This window comes from Sorex araneus, chromosome 5 (genome assembly GCF_027595985.1).
Source record: "Sorex araneus isolate mSorAra2 chromosome 5, mSorAra2.pri, whole genome shotgun sequence".
Classification (NCBI taxonomy): domain Eukaryota; kingdom Metazoa; phylum Chordata; class Mammalia; order Eulipotyphla; family Soricidae; genus Sorex; species Sorex araneus.
The window spans coordinates 94082072-94098346 of NC_073306.1; the positions used below are offsets into that span (position 1 = coordinate 94082072).

Consider the following 16275-nt stretch of genomic DNA (forward strand, 5'->3'; position numbering starts at 1 on the left):
AGGAGTAGTCTGGCCCAAATATCAAAGAAAAGAAAAAAATCAAAGAAGAAAAGAGTAAGAAGTGTAAGAATAATGTGCATTCTGCTCCAAAGGGAAAAGATAGAGACAAAAAAAATGGATCAAAAGACAGAATGTCAGGGCGCAGGAAATTAGCTCAGTGGGCTAGAGCACATACTTAGCATACAGGAGGCCCAGGTTTGAGCCCTGACAATGCATGGATCCCAGAAAATCACCAGGAGTGACTCCAGAGCACCATGCTACGACAAGATTTTGAGTACCTTTACGTGTGGCAAAAATACATATATAAAGTGACAATAATAAGGCTCATATTTGGCTATCAAGTGAGAGTGGTTTCAACTCACACCAAAAGTCACTGAATTAATGATTGAATTCAAAACCGAAATCAAATAAAATCAACCAAACCAAAAAAAAAATCAACAGTACTTGGGAAAATGTCTCAAACAACTAAAGTGTGAATGCTTCGCACACAGGAGCCTTAATTCAACCAATGGCACCATGTACTCTCAGAGTACTGCTGACTGTGGTCCAAGAAGTACGCCGTGAAGTAGCACAGGATGCCTGTGTGTCAGATATATATATATATTGATGACCATTATATCCTTTTATTTGATTGACTCTTTGATCTATATACATATTATTTGAATTTCATTCCCCTTTTTCAGTTGAAAATCCATTTTTTGATTGTTTTTATTTTTGGGCTATACCCAGCTGTGTGCAAGAATCATATGTTCTGGGGACCAGATCTGGGGACCATATGCAGTGCCAAGGATTGAGCATTCATGATCACCTGCATTCAAGGCAAGAGTCTTAACACCTGTACTATCTCTTGAGCCTTTCAATCATTGATTTTTATGGTTATATCAATTATTTTTGTTTGTTTGTGTTTGGACCACACCTGGCAATGCTTAAGGGTTACGCCTGACTCTGTGCTCAGGAATTACTCCTGGTGGTGCTCAGGGGACCATATGGGATGCTGGAGAGTGAACCTGGGTCATTTGTGTGTAAGGCCAATGCCCTACCCATTGTGCTATTGCTCTGGACCTTGGAAATACCAGTTCTTAGCCTTGCCTCTGCAGTTCATATCTTATCTCTGCTTGATTCGGCATACTTTGCTCTAGTCTTTTTTTTTTTTCTTTTTGGGTCACACCTGGCGATGCACAGGGGTCACTCCTGGCTCATGCACTCAGGAATCACCCCTGACGGTGCTCAGGGGACCATATGGGATGCTGGGATTCGAACCCGGGTTGGCCGAGTGCAAGGCAAACGCCCTACCCGCTGTGCTATTGCTCCAGCCCCCTGCTCTAGTCTTTTAATCTAAGTTTACGTTTGTTTTCATATCTGCTTTGAGACTCTAGTATGCATAATATAGATGGATCCTTCTAGGTTTTTTAAAAAAATTAATTGAATATTCGTGAGATAGAACATTACAAAGCTGTTCATGATTAGTTTCAGTCCTATGATAATTCATCCTTCTACCAGTGTACATTTCCCACCACCAATGTCTCCTGTTTCCCTCCCACCATTCCCTAATACCACTCCACTTACCCCCACTTTCCTTCTTTCTCTCTGTCCCTTTGTGCATTATGGTTTACAATACATGTACTGAGGTCATTGTGTTCATTCAGTATTTTTATCAGTAAGGTAAGGCTGGAATAGCTTTTTTAACTGGGTGGCAGCTTTGGTGGCAAAGACTGCTGAGACTTTGGAAGTACAGGGAGGTGGTGGGAGATAGCCCATACCAAACCTGAGAAAACCTGGAGATTTCAGTCACAAAACCCACACACCTAATTTTCAGCAGATTATATCCAGTGAGGTCTGTCCTAAGACAGTGGAGTCCTGCCAGTGGCATGGCAATGATTTTGGATTGTGGAAGCAAGTGGTTTCTGGGGGCTCTGCTTGGGTAAGCACTAGTATGAACCACACACACACACACACAATTTACCCTGGTCCGTTCAGTTTTGTGTGGGTCCGAGATTAACTATGGCTTTTGATCTTTTTTGAGATTTACTTATGGATCTCTGAAGCAAGGCAGATAGAAGAGCTTGCATAGCTGAGGCAGAGGTGGTTTGTAGGTGTGGCTCCCATATACCTAACTTTTGGTCATTAAGGAAAACTTGGTCCTGAGTTGTTGGGGTCTGGCCAGAGGCAGATAGAAATTTTGGAGTATCAGGAAGCCTGAAAGCACCATCAAACTGCTGATGCACTCACCTCACAGGTACAAGTTGACTTGCTGGTAGCACTGCAACCCCATCCTGCTGGGTTTTTTGGTTTGCATACTTGGGCCCCAACACAATTCCAGCGCTCTCAGAATACAATTTATGGTAACAGATCACCCAGAGTAAAATTACCAGGGGAATAAGACGTTAAAATGAAGTCATTGGGGGTTGTGAATGTGACTCAGCTGCAGAACACTTGCCTTGCATGTGTGAGGCCCATCTTTTTTGGGTTTGGGGATATTTTGGTTTGTTTTATTTTGTTTGAGGGCCATACCCAGCAATGCTCAGAGATTACTCCTGGCTCTGCATTCTGGAATTACTCCTGGCAGTATTCAGGGGATCCTATAAAATACTAGGGATCAAATTCAGGTTGACCAAGTGCAAGGCAAGTGCCCTACTCACTGTACCGTTTTTGTCCAAGACCCTGGGTTTGCTTCTGGCCTTCCAAAACAAAGAATTAAATGAAGTAATTGATGAGATACACTTAATAGATTTATACAAAAATTTCTATTCCAAAGAACTAAATACACATTATTCTCAAGAGCACATGGAACACATCTTAAGGACAAATCAAATGCTGTAGAAAAAAAAAACTAGCTCTATAAACATATAAAAACTGAAATCATATTAAGTCTAATTTCTGCACAAAAGAGGCTAGGATTTGCTAATTAATGTAAAACAAAAAAAAGGAAACCCCCCCAAAAAAAACCTGGAGACTAAACAACATAATTATGGATTCTGGATAAGTCCTGGGTTAATGAAAAACCAGAGGCCATGATAGTACTGCTGTTAGGGTACTTGCCTTGCACATCACCAACCTGGGTTCAATCCCCAGCACGTCATATGGTCCCCCAAGCAACACCAGGAGTGATCCCTGATCCAAGAACCAGAAGTCCTGAGCACAACTGGGTGTGAAAAGAAAAAAAAAACAGAAAAAGAAAGCAAAAGAGAAACAACTACTGGAAGAGGGCCTGAAGAGACAGCACAGCTGATAGGGCACTTGCCTTGTTGCCCAGCATATCTGGGCTTGATCCCTGGTACCTCATATGGTCCCTGGAGCAATGTCAAGAGTGATCCTTGAGTAGAGAGTTAGGAATAAACCCCGAGAATCGCCAGGTGTAGCCCAAAAACCAAGAGAAGGAAAGAAAGGAAAAAGAAAACCCCATAAGTACACCCGCATTTATTCACTACAGCCAAAAGGTAGAAGCAAATCAAGGGCTCACAAATGAACACACAAAAGATACACAATATTTAATTTTAAAATAGAAAGAACCTCTAGGTTCCTTAAGGTAAGATAAGGAATGTGAATAGAGTGAAATAAGTCTGTCAGAAAAGGGACTTAAGGGGCTGGAGTGATAGCACAGCAGGTAGGGCGTTTGCCTTGCACGCAGCCAACCCAGGTTCGATTCCCAGCATCCCATATGGTCCCCTGAGCACTGCCAGGGGTAATTCCTGAGGGCAGAGCCAGGAGTAACCCCTGTGCATTGCCAGGTGTGACCCAAAAAAGAGGAGGAGGAGGAGGAGGAGGAGGAGGAGGAGGAGGAGGAGGAGGAGAAGGAGAAGGAGAAGGAGGAGAAGGAGAAGGAGAAGAAGGAGAAGGAGAAGGAGAAGAAGAAGGAGGAGAAGGAGAAGGAGAAGGAGAAGGAGAAGGAGAAGGAGAAGGAGAAGGAGAAGGAGAAGGAGAAGAAGAAGAAGAAGGAGGAGGAGGAGGAGGAGGAGGAGGAGGAGGAGGAGGAGGAGGAGGAGGAGGAGGAGGAGGAGGAGGAGGAGGACTTAAGTGTGACTTGTACTAAGCCATAAATTCAAGGACCCAAGTGATAGTACAGTGTGCCAGGCACTCGGCAGACCAGGGTTCTACCTCCTGCATTCTAGCAGGTCCCTCCACACCCGCCAAGAGGGATTTCTGAGTGCAGAGCCAGAAGTAACCCCTGAGCACCGCGGAGTGTGACCCAAAAACAAAAAAAGGGGAGAGGAGAAAAAGAAAAAAGGAATTCATTATAGTTATCAAAAATTTGTTTGGAAAACGTAAAAGTTCTGCAGATAGATCTACGGGTCTCCAGCAGAGATAGTATCATAACGTAAACGCGCTGACTGCTAAAGCACTGCCCATTTTGACTAAGGTGGTGTGATTTGAGTATTTTACCAGTTTCCAAATAAAAAGATAAACTGAGAAGGAAAAAATCACGATTTTATCACAAAACCAAAAACTAGCAGAGGAAAGAAACTCCGCCCAAGTTTCACCAGATCCCCAGACCGTGGGAACAGGAAGCGAGGGCATCGCTGAAGGGCTTGGGTGTGCGCCCGGCGGCTCCAGCGTTGGGCTGCGGGCGCGGCTGACCACGAGGTCCAGGGCCCGGCTGCAGGGCCCGGCTGACCACGGGGTCCAGGGCACGGCTGCAGGGCCCGGCTGAGCGCGGGGTCCAGGGCCCGGCTGACCACGGGGTCCAGGGCCTGGCTGCAGGGCCCGGCTGAGCGCGGGGTCCAGGGCCCGGCTGACCACGGGGTCCAGGGCCTGGCTGCAGGGCCCGGGCTGACCACAAGGTTGCTGCAGGACCCGGCTGCAGCGCCCGGGCTGACCACAGGGCTGTTGCAGGACCCGGCTGAGCGCGGGCAACAGTCCGGCAAGCGGCCGCTGTGCAGGCGCAGAGCGTAGCCTGTCGCCTGCGAAACGTACACGGAAGTGACGTGGGTGACGCCGAGCTGGGGCCGGAGCTAGCAGGGCCTGCTGTCCCGCGGCCACGATGAGCTGCACCATCGAGAAGATCCTGACGGACGCCAAGACGCTGCTGGAGCGGCTGCGGGAGCACGACGCGGCGGCCGAGTCGCTGGTGGACCAGTCGGCGGCGCTGCACCGCCGAGTGGCGGCGATGCGGGAGGCGGGCGCGGCGCTTCCCGACCAGGTCTGCCAGCACCGGGGCCTGGCACAGGTTCTGGGCTTCTGCGGGCGGGGCGCGAGGTGGGGGTCGGGTAGGGTGGGGGGGAGGGAACGGGAGTGGGACCTGACTCCCCGTCTGCGAGGGGGCGGTCAGCGTTTTTCCCTGGGACCCAAGGAGGCGAACTCTGGCTGTGGCCCGTTTCTCTCTGTTCAGTATCAAGAGGACACCTCCGACGTCAAGGACATGTCCAAATACAAACCACACATTCTGCTGTCCCAGGAGAATACACAGATTCGGGACTTGCAGCAGGAAAACAGAGGTCAGACCGTTTTTTAGTGACGGTTTTCTCATTTAGTAACCTTGGAGAAGTTCTTGCGAAACTGCCTCGCTGTTCACCAGAATGCGTGTTCATTTCCAGACTGATAACTTTCATTTGGGCGGGGGTGGGGTTTCAGGTGGACACGTTTACCTGGAGCTTTATCCTGCACTGGCCCAGTGACCACAATTCTGTTACCTGCTTTAGGGTCATCAGACTGATACGATATTTTTCAGAGGTGCTGATTGGAGTTGAATTATTGCATGGCTCAATTAGGTAGCCCCAAGATGGAGATTTGCAGGGTTTAACTGTATAATGTTAAATACGAATGAAGTAAACACAGAGTCAAGATTAAACTGTGTTTTGTGTTCTTGTGCAACAAGGAAGTACTACATTTTATCCTCAGAGACTGGTTCAGTACATTATTAATGATATTACGTAGCAGGAAGTTTATTTGTATTTCAGCTTAGAGAGCTTTCCCTTGTCCCTTTGTATTCTCAAATCTTCATTTTTTTTTTCTTTTTGGGTTACACCCGGCGATGCACAGGGGTTACTCCTGGCTCTGCACTCAGGAATTACTCCTGGCGGTGCTCGGGGGACCATATGGGATGCTGGGAATCGAACCCGGGTAGGCCGCATGCAAAGCAAACGCCCTACCTGCTGTGCTATCTCTCCAGCCCCTCAAATCTTCATTTTTAGATTTAACACAGCCAGGTGTTATTTTTACATGCAGATGAGAAATAGAGGGAAGGGCCTGGGCCTGGGAGATAGTATAGGGGTCAGGCCTTGCATGCACCACATCTGGGTTCTCTCCCACACAAGCATTGCCAGAGGCCCCCAACAATCCCCTGGGTATTTCTTGTCCCCCTAGCTCCACCTGTCCTGATTAAACCAGGCATCCTCTTGCTCTAGCACTGAACTGCCAACAGGCAGTGGCCCCTAAACCATCACCCCCAGCACAGCTTGAGAAAGCCCCCCTCTTCACCCCAGCATCAAAAAAGGAATAGTGAGGTTAAATGATTAGCTTAGAAGTTGGTAACCAGTAACTCATAGAATTGAACTTAAACCATGTCTTCTGATTCTCGTCTTTTTTTCCCCCAGCTATATTGCCTCTGCCTAGAAAGTTACTTTTCACTTAAGTTTTCTTAAGTGTTGAGTCTTGTGGACTTAAATTCTGGTTTATGACTTTGGGTTCACACTTGTCTCTTGGAAAGTTCTAAAATTTCGACTGTAAATAATTTGTCTTTAGAAGCTTTCTCATAGCCATCACTGCCAACTTTTTTTTTTATTTTTGATAGAGCTCTGGGTTTCCTTGGAGGAACACCAGGATGCTTTGGAACTCATCATGAGCAAGTACCGGAAACAGATGTTGCAGCTAATGGTTGCTAAAAAAGCAGTGGATGCTGAACCAGTCCTGAAAGCTCATCAGTGCCATTCTGCGGTAAGAAACTTTAATGAGTCCATTCTAAAATAACTGAATTAAAATCTTAAAATTATTTAATTGTGTTCTTGTTTTTGATGAATTCATCAAAAATATGATGAACATGAAAAGAATTCATTTTCATGTTCATCACATTCATTGTTCATTTTGCTATGATGCTGTAAAAATGCAACTAGAATGATATTATGTAACCACTGGAAGGAAATTAAAATACACAAAAATTAATTCTAGATATAGCAAAATAATGCCATTTAGTTTAAAAAAAAAAAAAAGAAATATGAGAGCCAGGTTGCTCAGGTCTCTTTGAGTGAAAGTTAGGTACCTCCCTTGCTTAGTTCTGGGCCAAAGCAGTACAATGGACAGGGCATTTGCCGCATTTGCCTTGCACTCAATCCACCTGAGTTCTATCCTCGGCTCCATATGACCCCCTGAGCCACCAGGAGTGATCCCTGAGTTTAGGATAAGGACTGTCTTAAGTACTGCTCTGTGTACTTTCCACAGCCCCCACAACACCCCAAAAAGAGCAAATCATAAACCAAACATAATCAATTAATTTTGAAGGTGTTTGGGGCCGGAGCGATAGCACAGTGGGTAGGGCATTTGCCTTGCATGCAGCCGACCCAGGTTCGATCCCCCGCATCCCATATGGTCCCCCAAGCACTGCCGCCAGGAGTAATTCCTGAGTGCAAAGCCAGGAGTAATCCCTGAGTATCAATGGGTGTGACCCAAAAAGAAAAAAAAATTTTTTTGAAGGTGTTTAAAAAATATTTTCTTAGTATTATTGAACATTTCATTAAACAATACAGATCTTTTTGTAAGCTTAAATTCATCTTTTACCTCTAACATAGGCAGTTAACCTGTTAAACTGAAGTATAGGAGCCTGAGCAATAGTACAGGGGTTTAGGTACTTGCTTTGCATGCAGTCACCCCTAGTTTGATCTCCAGTACTGCATAGGGTCCCCAGCACTACCAGAAATGATCCCTGAACATGGATAGGCTCATTACCGAAAGTAAGCACGGAGCACGACTGAGTGTACCGTCCCCCTAACAAAACAAATCTGAACTACATGGCATTATACCATATTGACAAGATAAATAAATACAGTTTAAGAGTATATATAGATGGCATAATTTCATTAGTTGTTTGTGCTTTAATTTGGGAGCACAAGTAATTGTCTTATGTTGATTATCATTGTTCATCTTCATGTGTTATATAATTTAAATCTGGTTTGACAGATTGGTACCATAACTGAATTTATGAAAGACAAATTTCATCTTAGATTCCAGTGAAAAAACATTTTACTGATTTAACATGTCTTTTGCTTTTTTTTTTTGGGGGGGGGGGTCACACCCGGTGATGCTCAGGGGATACTCAGGAATTACTCCTGGCAGTGCTCAGGAGACCAAATGGGATGCTGGGAATTGAACCCAGGTCAGCTGCGTGCAAGGCAAACACCCTACCCGCTGTGCTCTCGCTCCAGCCCCTAAAAAAATTTTTTTAAAGAAGTTACACCACCCTTGTCAAACAATGGGTTGCAACCCATTTAAGAAGCTTCAGTCAAAAGACGGGGAAATAGGTGGGAACAATGATATCTTGGCCTTGGGTTACTGTTAAAAACATGGGGGGGGGGGGTCGGGCGACCGCTGGAGAGCCCCGGTGGCTCTTTGAGGGGGACGGGCCCGGGCCAATCGGGCCCGGGCCGATCGCCCAGCCAGAGTGGCCCTGGCCATGGGGCAGACAGAGGAGGAAACAAGGGCCAAGCTCTATCAGTTGTCGTTTATTCCCTTCTCCTGTCTCCCTCCATTTCTCTCCTGGTTCTGGATATCGCCCTGGATCTCGCCCCCTGGATCTGGCCTTACAAATTAACAGAGTCAGATTAGGGGGAAAAGCTGATTAACTGTTTTGGGGAAGAGAGCATAGAGAAGTGAATACAGCTAAATAAAGGAATGGGAGTGACTCAGGAACACCTTGATGGGTGTGACTGGGAGAAGCCTAAGCTCCTTGTGGCAAGGGGGGAAGGACACAGCAATGTCAACCTGCAGGTTACAAAGTTGATCACCTAACAGTAGGGGAGGGGATGGGAGGAACAGAAATCAGACTGAAGATAACACAGGGAGGCTGGGTGGAGCAGTGATTTTGTCTGTCAATACCATAAACTTCAACACTAATGTAATTACTTTGCCTGAACAGTAATAAAAACACAGACTTAAAAAAAAAAGCTAGTATCCAGAGGGGAAAGCTTGAACCTGGAATGAGTTAGGATTAAGCTCATATGTGAAACTTGCTAAAATATATTCAAAGATAAAATAACATTCCTTACAACATTGCTTCCTGGTGATAAAAATATTCAAATTTAAATTAAGCAGCCAATTTGAGATATTGTCCAACATCCAAAGGGTGGTTAGACCAGGGCTGATCTTTTGAAATCCAATTATTTGTGTATACCACAAAATAACTTTATTATGTCTTTATCTCTGAGGATTCAAGTGTGGCCTCAGGGACATAAATAAAATTAACTTTTTAACATCATAATGTAAGTCTTCTCATGAAATTACCTGTAGGGGAAAAAAATGATGTTTTCACATTTAAAAATAGATTATTATTCTTTCCACAGGAAATTGAGAGTCAGATTGACCGAATCTGTGAAATGGGAGAAGTAATGAGGAAAGCAGTTCAGTTGGATGATGACCAGTTTTGTAAGATTCGTGAAAAACTAGCCCAGTTAGAGGTAAGATTGTTGAAATTTTATTTATTTTATTATTTTTGGTTTGGGGCCATACCAGCAATGCTCCAAGATTTCTCCTGGTTCTGTACTCAGGAATTCCTGGCAGCCCCAATTACTCTCTCTGGCCCCAAGATTGTTGCAATTTTATTTTTATTTTATTTTTTTTTTTTTTTTTGCTTTTTGGGTCACACCTGGCGATGCACAGGGGTTACTCCTGGCTCTGCACTCAGGAATTACTCCTAGCGGTGCTCAGGGGACCATATGGGATGCTGGGATTTGAACCCGGGTCGGCCGCGTGCAAGGCAAACACCCTACCCGCTGTGCTATCTCTCCAGCCCCGATTGTTGCAATTTTAAATTCACAGTATTTCAGCAAGTTTTCATAGCTTAGAAAATCTACCTTCAGTATCCTACCACTGCAATATATTGGTGTTTTCTTTATACTCATGACTTAAAATGTAAGGTTTGCTCTTCAAGCTTATGTTTGCCCTTGAATGTATCTTGTTCACTTGTCTCTATGTCTCTTTGCTTTTTCCATTCTGAAGAATCCCATGTTCTCTCTTGAACGTGTATTTCCTTTCTATCTCCTCTCATCTTTCTAAATTTCAATAAAACTGTCTTGGGGCTGGAGCTATAGCACAGAGGGTAGGGTGTTTGCCTTGCACGCAGCTGACCTGGGTTTGATTCCCAACATCCCATATGGTCCCCTGAGCACCACTAGGAGTAGTTCCTGAGTGCATGAGCCAGGAGTAACCCCTGTTTATCACCGGGTGTGACCCAAAAAGCAAAAAAGAAAAACTATTTTGCTTCACACACACACACACACACACACACTATATATATATATATATATGTATATATATATATATATACATATACACACACACTCTTCTCCATATCCTTTTAAAAGGAAATATAGCACATGTAGCACTGTCGTCCCATTGTTCATCTATTTGCTCGAGCAGGCACCAGTAACGTCTTCATTGTGAGACTTGTTTTATTGTTTTTGGCATATTGAATATGCCACGGGTAGCTTGCCAGGCTCTGCCATGTGGGCTGGATACTCTTGGTAGCTTGCCGGGCTCTCCAAGAGGGATGGAGGAATCGAACCCGGGTTGGCTGCGTGCAAGGCAGACACCCTATCCACTGTGCTATCGCTCCAGTCCAAAAGGAAATATAATCAGCAGCAAACAATTAAGATGCAATTATGCAGCAGCTGGAAGTTGAGTTACTGTTATATTGTAAGAGACAGATTACATATGATCTAAATTACTTCATCTACTATAAAATTTAGTAAAATGTCTTAAATTGATCAGGAAATAGCAAAATCTGCATATTAAAATTATGGAAGCAAATTCTAAAAGAGACATATAAAGTACTTAAAGCAATATTTAATGATTCATGCCTGAAATTTGTATAATTTTATAATGCAATGTTTCTTCTTTCTCAATAAAAAATAATCTTCCCCCAAAAATGTATTAAAAGTAGGCCAGAGAGATAGTACAATGGATAGGGCATGTGCCTTGCACATGGCCAACCCAGTTCATTCCTGGCATTCCATATGGTCCCCCAAACCCACCAAGAGTGATCCCTGAGCACAGGGCCAGGAGTCATTCCTGGGCAGGTGTGGCTCCAAAACAACAATAAAAGTTGAGTATGAAAAATAGGGCAATAGTACAGAGGGCAGTGTACTTGCCTTGCATGCTGCTGATCCAGGTTCTGTCTATCCCAGTATCTCATATGGACCCCTGAGCCCCACTAGGAGTAAATCCTGAACACCACTGGGTGTGTGTTAAAAACCAATAAACAAATAATAATATTTAATAAGATACTAATTAGAGTATGATAACAAATAGAGAGATATTAGAGATAAAGGGGTAGAATTTCTGCTTAGCATCTAATAGTAGGTGTTGGATATCATTGGTTTGTCCTTTCTCCCTTGTCACAGTTTGGGTTTATCTGGTAATAATCTCCAAACAATTCTAGACTACATTGGTATGTACTGCTCCCCTTGCCACTAGGAGCTTAGTTATATCAGTCACACCCATCAGAGTGCTCCCCAGTCACTCCCATTCCTTTGTTTATCTGTAACCACTTCTACCAGTTTATCTGCTCTTCCTCTAATCAAACTCTGTTAATTTGTAAGGTCAGACCTTGCTAGGACAGTGAACTTGTATTGTAAGTTAATATTGTCTTTCTCCTCTCTTATGTCTTTTGAATAGTTTACTTTAAAACAATATCCTTTTTGTATGGACAAAGAAAGACATTTATTAATATGCTTTGGTAACTTGGGATTCAATTGGCTTCAAATATTATTCATTCCTGGGCATCTGCTTTCTTGACTTAAGCCTCAGCTGCCCTTACTTCCTAGCACCCCCAAAAGCAGGGTCCCGACGAGGGGTGAGACGGACCCAGGGCAAGCGGTGAGTTATGTGCTACCCTGGCATCGAGATGGGCCTGGCCAAAGTGCCTAATGCTTAACAGCTTGGTCATGGACGTGTCATGTCATGATCCAGAAGCAACGACGAGACTAGGACCCTGCTAGGGCTAGGAAAGACTAATCTGGCCTGAGCACTGTAGTCTGAGATGGAGGTGACCCCAGGAGAGGAATTCTATAAGCTTAATGCATCTCTTGCTATGTCCATACAAAATGATTTATAATATGAATACTTATATGTTAGTTGAACAAAGAGAGGAGAAACACACCCAGGGGATTCCGCTCTTGGGCGGATGTCCTGCTGAAAGAGATTCTGTCCTAGTGAAAGCATACCCTAAGGGATAGAACTTTACCCCCTATTGATTGTAACCACACCTATGCATAAGCCAGCCCCGCTGGATCCAGCACAAGATGTGGGGGGGGATTTAAGGTGGCTGGATGAGGGGGCTGGGGGCGAGTTCCAGGGGAGATCCAGAGAGAGAGAATGAAGTAGGATGGGGGAGGAAGAAGCAGGAGGAGAATCAGAGGAGAATGGAGATGGGAATGGAATAAACTGTGACTGAGACCAACCAGTCTGGCCTCCGTTCCTTCCTTCGCCTGCCTCGTCATCGCCATCAACCTCCCCAGGGTAGGAGAAGCGGCTGGAGACTACCGAATGCGAGTGGCAGGAGAGTCAGCGCTGCTGCCCTGTGCCCAGTGCCTGGCGCGGTGCGGTGAGGCGCTCCCCACGCCCCTTTCTATTCTTTTTTGTGTTTTTACACAAGTAAGAATAGGACTAGTTATATGATAGGAAAATGGTGTATCAACAGTAGGAGAGAGACAAGAGTAATGGAGGAAGCACTTTTATTTATGTACTTATTGCTTTGGGGGCCCACCTGACAGTGCTCAGGGCTTACTCCTGGCTCTGTGCTCAGAAATCACTCCTAGCAGGGCTCTGGAGACTATTAGATATTAACCCTAAGTGTTTTAGGCTTCTTCAGTGAATTGCCTTTTTTCCTCTTCCCAGAGAAACTAAGAGCAAGCACCCCTAATCCCCTGAGTTTATCTTTAACCTTTCCTTTGTATTAGTTACTAAGTCAAAACCTTCTGATGACTCTGGACTCCATATATGAAGTGAATTACTTGCTTTTCAATTTCCCCTATAGCCTTTTCATATTATACTATGTAGTAATTTTTTTTCTTGCTTAAATACAGAAAGACCATGAGTGCTGTGCTCCTAACATTTGGGAGCTGATTGACTCTGAAATAGATCTACTCCTGGGCACCCATCATAATTATTGACTCAGGCTTTGGTTGCCATAGTTCCTAACACCCCACAAGGGAGTTCCCAGCATGGGACTGGGATGGACCTGGGATGAGCAGTGAAGCTACCTCGGCATCGAAATGGAACAACCTAGAAAGCATAAAATTAGGGTCTCGATGCAAGCCATTATGACTTAAAGAGACAGGACCCCTATGGGGAAGGAAGAGTCAAACCAGCCTGAGGACCTAGTCTGGGATTTATGATAGAAGCCCAGCAGCCTTGCCCTTGGAGCCCAGAGAACTAAGTTTTGGAATCAATATCTCTTACTGTATTTATTCAAATAAGTGCAAGTATTAATAAGAAGTAAACTTAATTGTTTAATATTTACTGGTAGCTAGGGAAAGAAAAAAGCAATATAATGCTGGTTGCTCCTAGGCAAATTTCTCCATATATCCCCTGGAAGAAAGAGTATTTCCTTGAATTAATTCCCCCAAGAGAACTGCCTTCGCCGAAGGCTTTCCCTCTGTAAATGACCCATCACGCTTATGTGCAGTCCTATGCCTCAGACATTCTATAAGTATGCTAGCAGCTCTGCATTACACAGGACATTTTGACCATCAGTCTGTGGTCCCTCATCTCTTTGTTCCTCTGCTGGGGAGGCCAGGGATGCAGTTCTCAACCACCAAAAGCACGTGTCACACACCCGCATTTTGAACTCACAGGGGACCATGTGGGATACCCGTCCACAGCGTGAAAGGCAAGCACCCACCTGCTACACTATTGCTCCTGTCTAGGAAGCACTTTCTATGGCAGGCAATTTTCTTCCCTTCTGTCCCTCTGTTGATGCTATTGCAGTGACCAGATGTCACACACATACTTTGCAGTGCTTGCTGCAGATAGAACACTGGCCCCAGGGTTGCAAGGATGGTAAGAGGCAGGGAATGGCTGGCAGTAGGGTCACTGCTCTGTTCCACCATGTTCCCTGATGGGTTATATGGCAGAAGATTTTATCCCCAGGCCCTGTGGAGACAATGAGGATGATGAATGTCAGCTACGCTCTATAGAAATGAAGGGGAGAAACAAGATCCCAAGTAGGACTTTCAAATGCATATATCTGATTGAATTTAGTCCATTTATGGAAATAGCCCTAAGAAAATGTGGGACAAATCTGACTTTATTGGGAAAAACATTCGTATCGGATTGAGAGTCCAAAAATTACCTACTGCCATATATGTTTTTGTAAACTAAGAGAAGTATGACCTTGTGATACCTGGCTGCAGGCCTGCTAAGTGATTTCTCCCCCTTTCCTTCTTTCCTTCCATTTAGCAGAGAAGATTGAAATCATATGCATTCTGTTCCTGGCCCAGAACTACAAAAAATTCTAATGCATTTTGACAGTCACAGTACCTAAAGTAACAATATATCTTTCTTTTTTCTTTTTTTTGTCTTTTCAGCTTGAGAATAAAGAACTTCGAGAATTATTGTCCATCAGCAGTGAGTCTCTTCAGGTGAGGGAAGAAAATTCAATGGACACTGTTCCTCAAGCCATCATATAACTGAATTTCTGAGTGACCGCTAGCTTGTCCAAAAGGAGCAATCAAGGAAGGAAGATGTTATCTTTCTACTCAAGTGTGTCCATGCAGTGTCTTGCCTCAGACCTGATTTTCAGGGAAAAGTTTAGAATTTGCTGTGCAAACTGGCTTTCCATAAAACAGTATTTGGGTGTGTTAGTAGAAGTACAATGAGTTTCGCCATTCCTTTCCCTAAGAAACTACCTTTGTAAATTTCTTTTTGGGGACCTCAATTTATATAAACTTCCTTTTTTTCCATATCTTGAAACTCAAAGCATTTTATTTCAAATCAGCAATTTTATTTTATGTTGTGTTATCAATTGCATTCTAAAGCATTCTAAATGGATCTAAAGTTTTCTTGATTTGGGTTTGGTTTGGTTTTTTTGTGTGTGGGGCCTGCAGAATGGGGCTTGTTCCACGCAAGCTGTTCAGGGACTGTTCCTGGTTCTCTGGTCATGATTTGCTCCTGGAAAGGCTGGGGGAATTGAACCAGGGTCCACCTCATATGAGCAAGAGGTTTAATCCCTATACAACCCCAAGGTGGAGAGATAGTTTTAACTTTTTAAATCCATTTGACATTAGGCTGTGTTTTTGTCCATTTGAGAAAATTAATATAATTCCATAGAACTAGACCAACAGTTTCTCTGATTTGTAATGTCATTTACCTTCTATGAAATGTTAAGTCTGTCTGGTGCTGAGAGTTGGCACTTTATGATTTAGTGGCTTTACTCATAATTTGAGAGCACCTCCTACCAGTCCCTGGGAAGCATACTTGAAAACAAATGACTTTTTCTAGTGGCTTTATTGTTGAGAATGGTGAGGATCTTATTTGTATACACACATATGTGCTCTTAATTCAGATGCTTAAAGGAACTTTTATTAATGCTAGTATGTGTTTTTCAACATTTGGCCCTTCTGGAAACTTTTCAACTTGAATAGGATTTACCCTTGTGAAGACTATGTAATAAATACATTTACTCATACCATAGTTCTTAGTTTATATAAAAGTTCTATATATAAACTGCTGTTTATATAAAAGTTCTCTTTGGAGCAAAGGATCATCAGTATGTGGAGGTCCTTTTTTTCATTACTAGTTCTTCTAATTTTCTTTTTTTCACAAGGAGACAGAGTTTTGTTGCCTAATAAGGATTTTCACATCATAATACTAAGTGCTGTACAGACAATAAAGCTATGTTGAGATTTCATTGTTGACAGATCATCTAGGCTCATTCATCAGTTTCTTCATGTCAATTTGCTACTATTTCAAATGTACTAATTCATTTAAGCAAATTTATATAACAATTTAGATTTATCCCCAAATAATATAAGCAATGGATTCTAAACCTATTAATATTTTCCAGTTGATGCCAAGCAGTATGCTACAGGGAAGAGATTTGGTATTAAAAAGAATTGTCGGGGCTGGAGCAAT

General features: G+C 43.7%; 1 protein-coding gene across 1 annotated transcript; it reads left to right on the forward strand.

Annotated features, from left to right (window-relative positions):
- Positions 1 to 4532: 4532 nt before the first annotated feature.
- On the forward strand, positions 4533 to 16065 carry SIKE1 (suppressor of IKBKE 1). Its single transcript, XM_004616238.3, has 5 exons — positions 4533 to 5137; positions 5327 to 5432; positions 6728 to 6870; positions 9486 to 9599; positions 14730 to 16065. Exons 1-5 carry the CDS (start codon positions 4979 to 4981, stop codon positions 14829 to 14831), a joined length of 624 nt encoding a protein of 207 aa, XP_004616295.2. The 5' UTR covers positions 4533 to 4978; the 3' UTR covers positions 14832 to 16065.
- Positions 16066 to 16275: the final 210 nt, after the last annotated feature.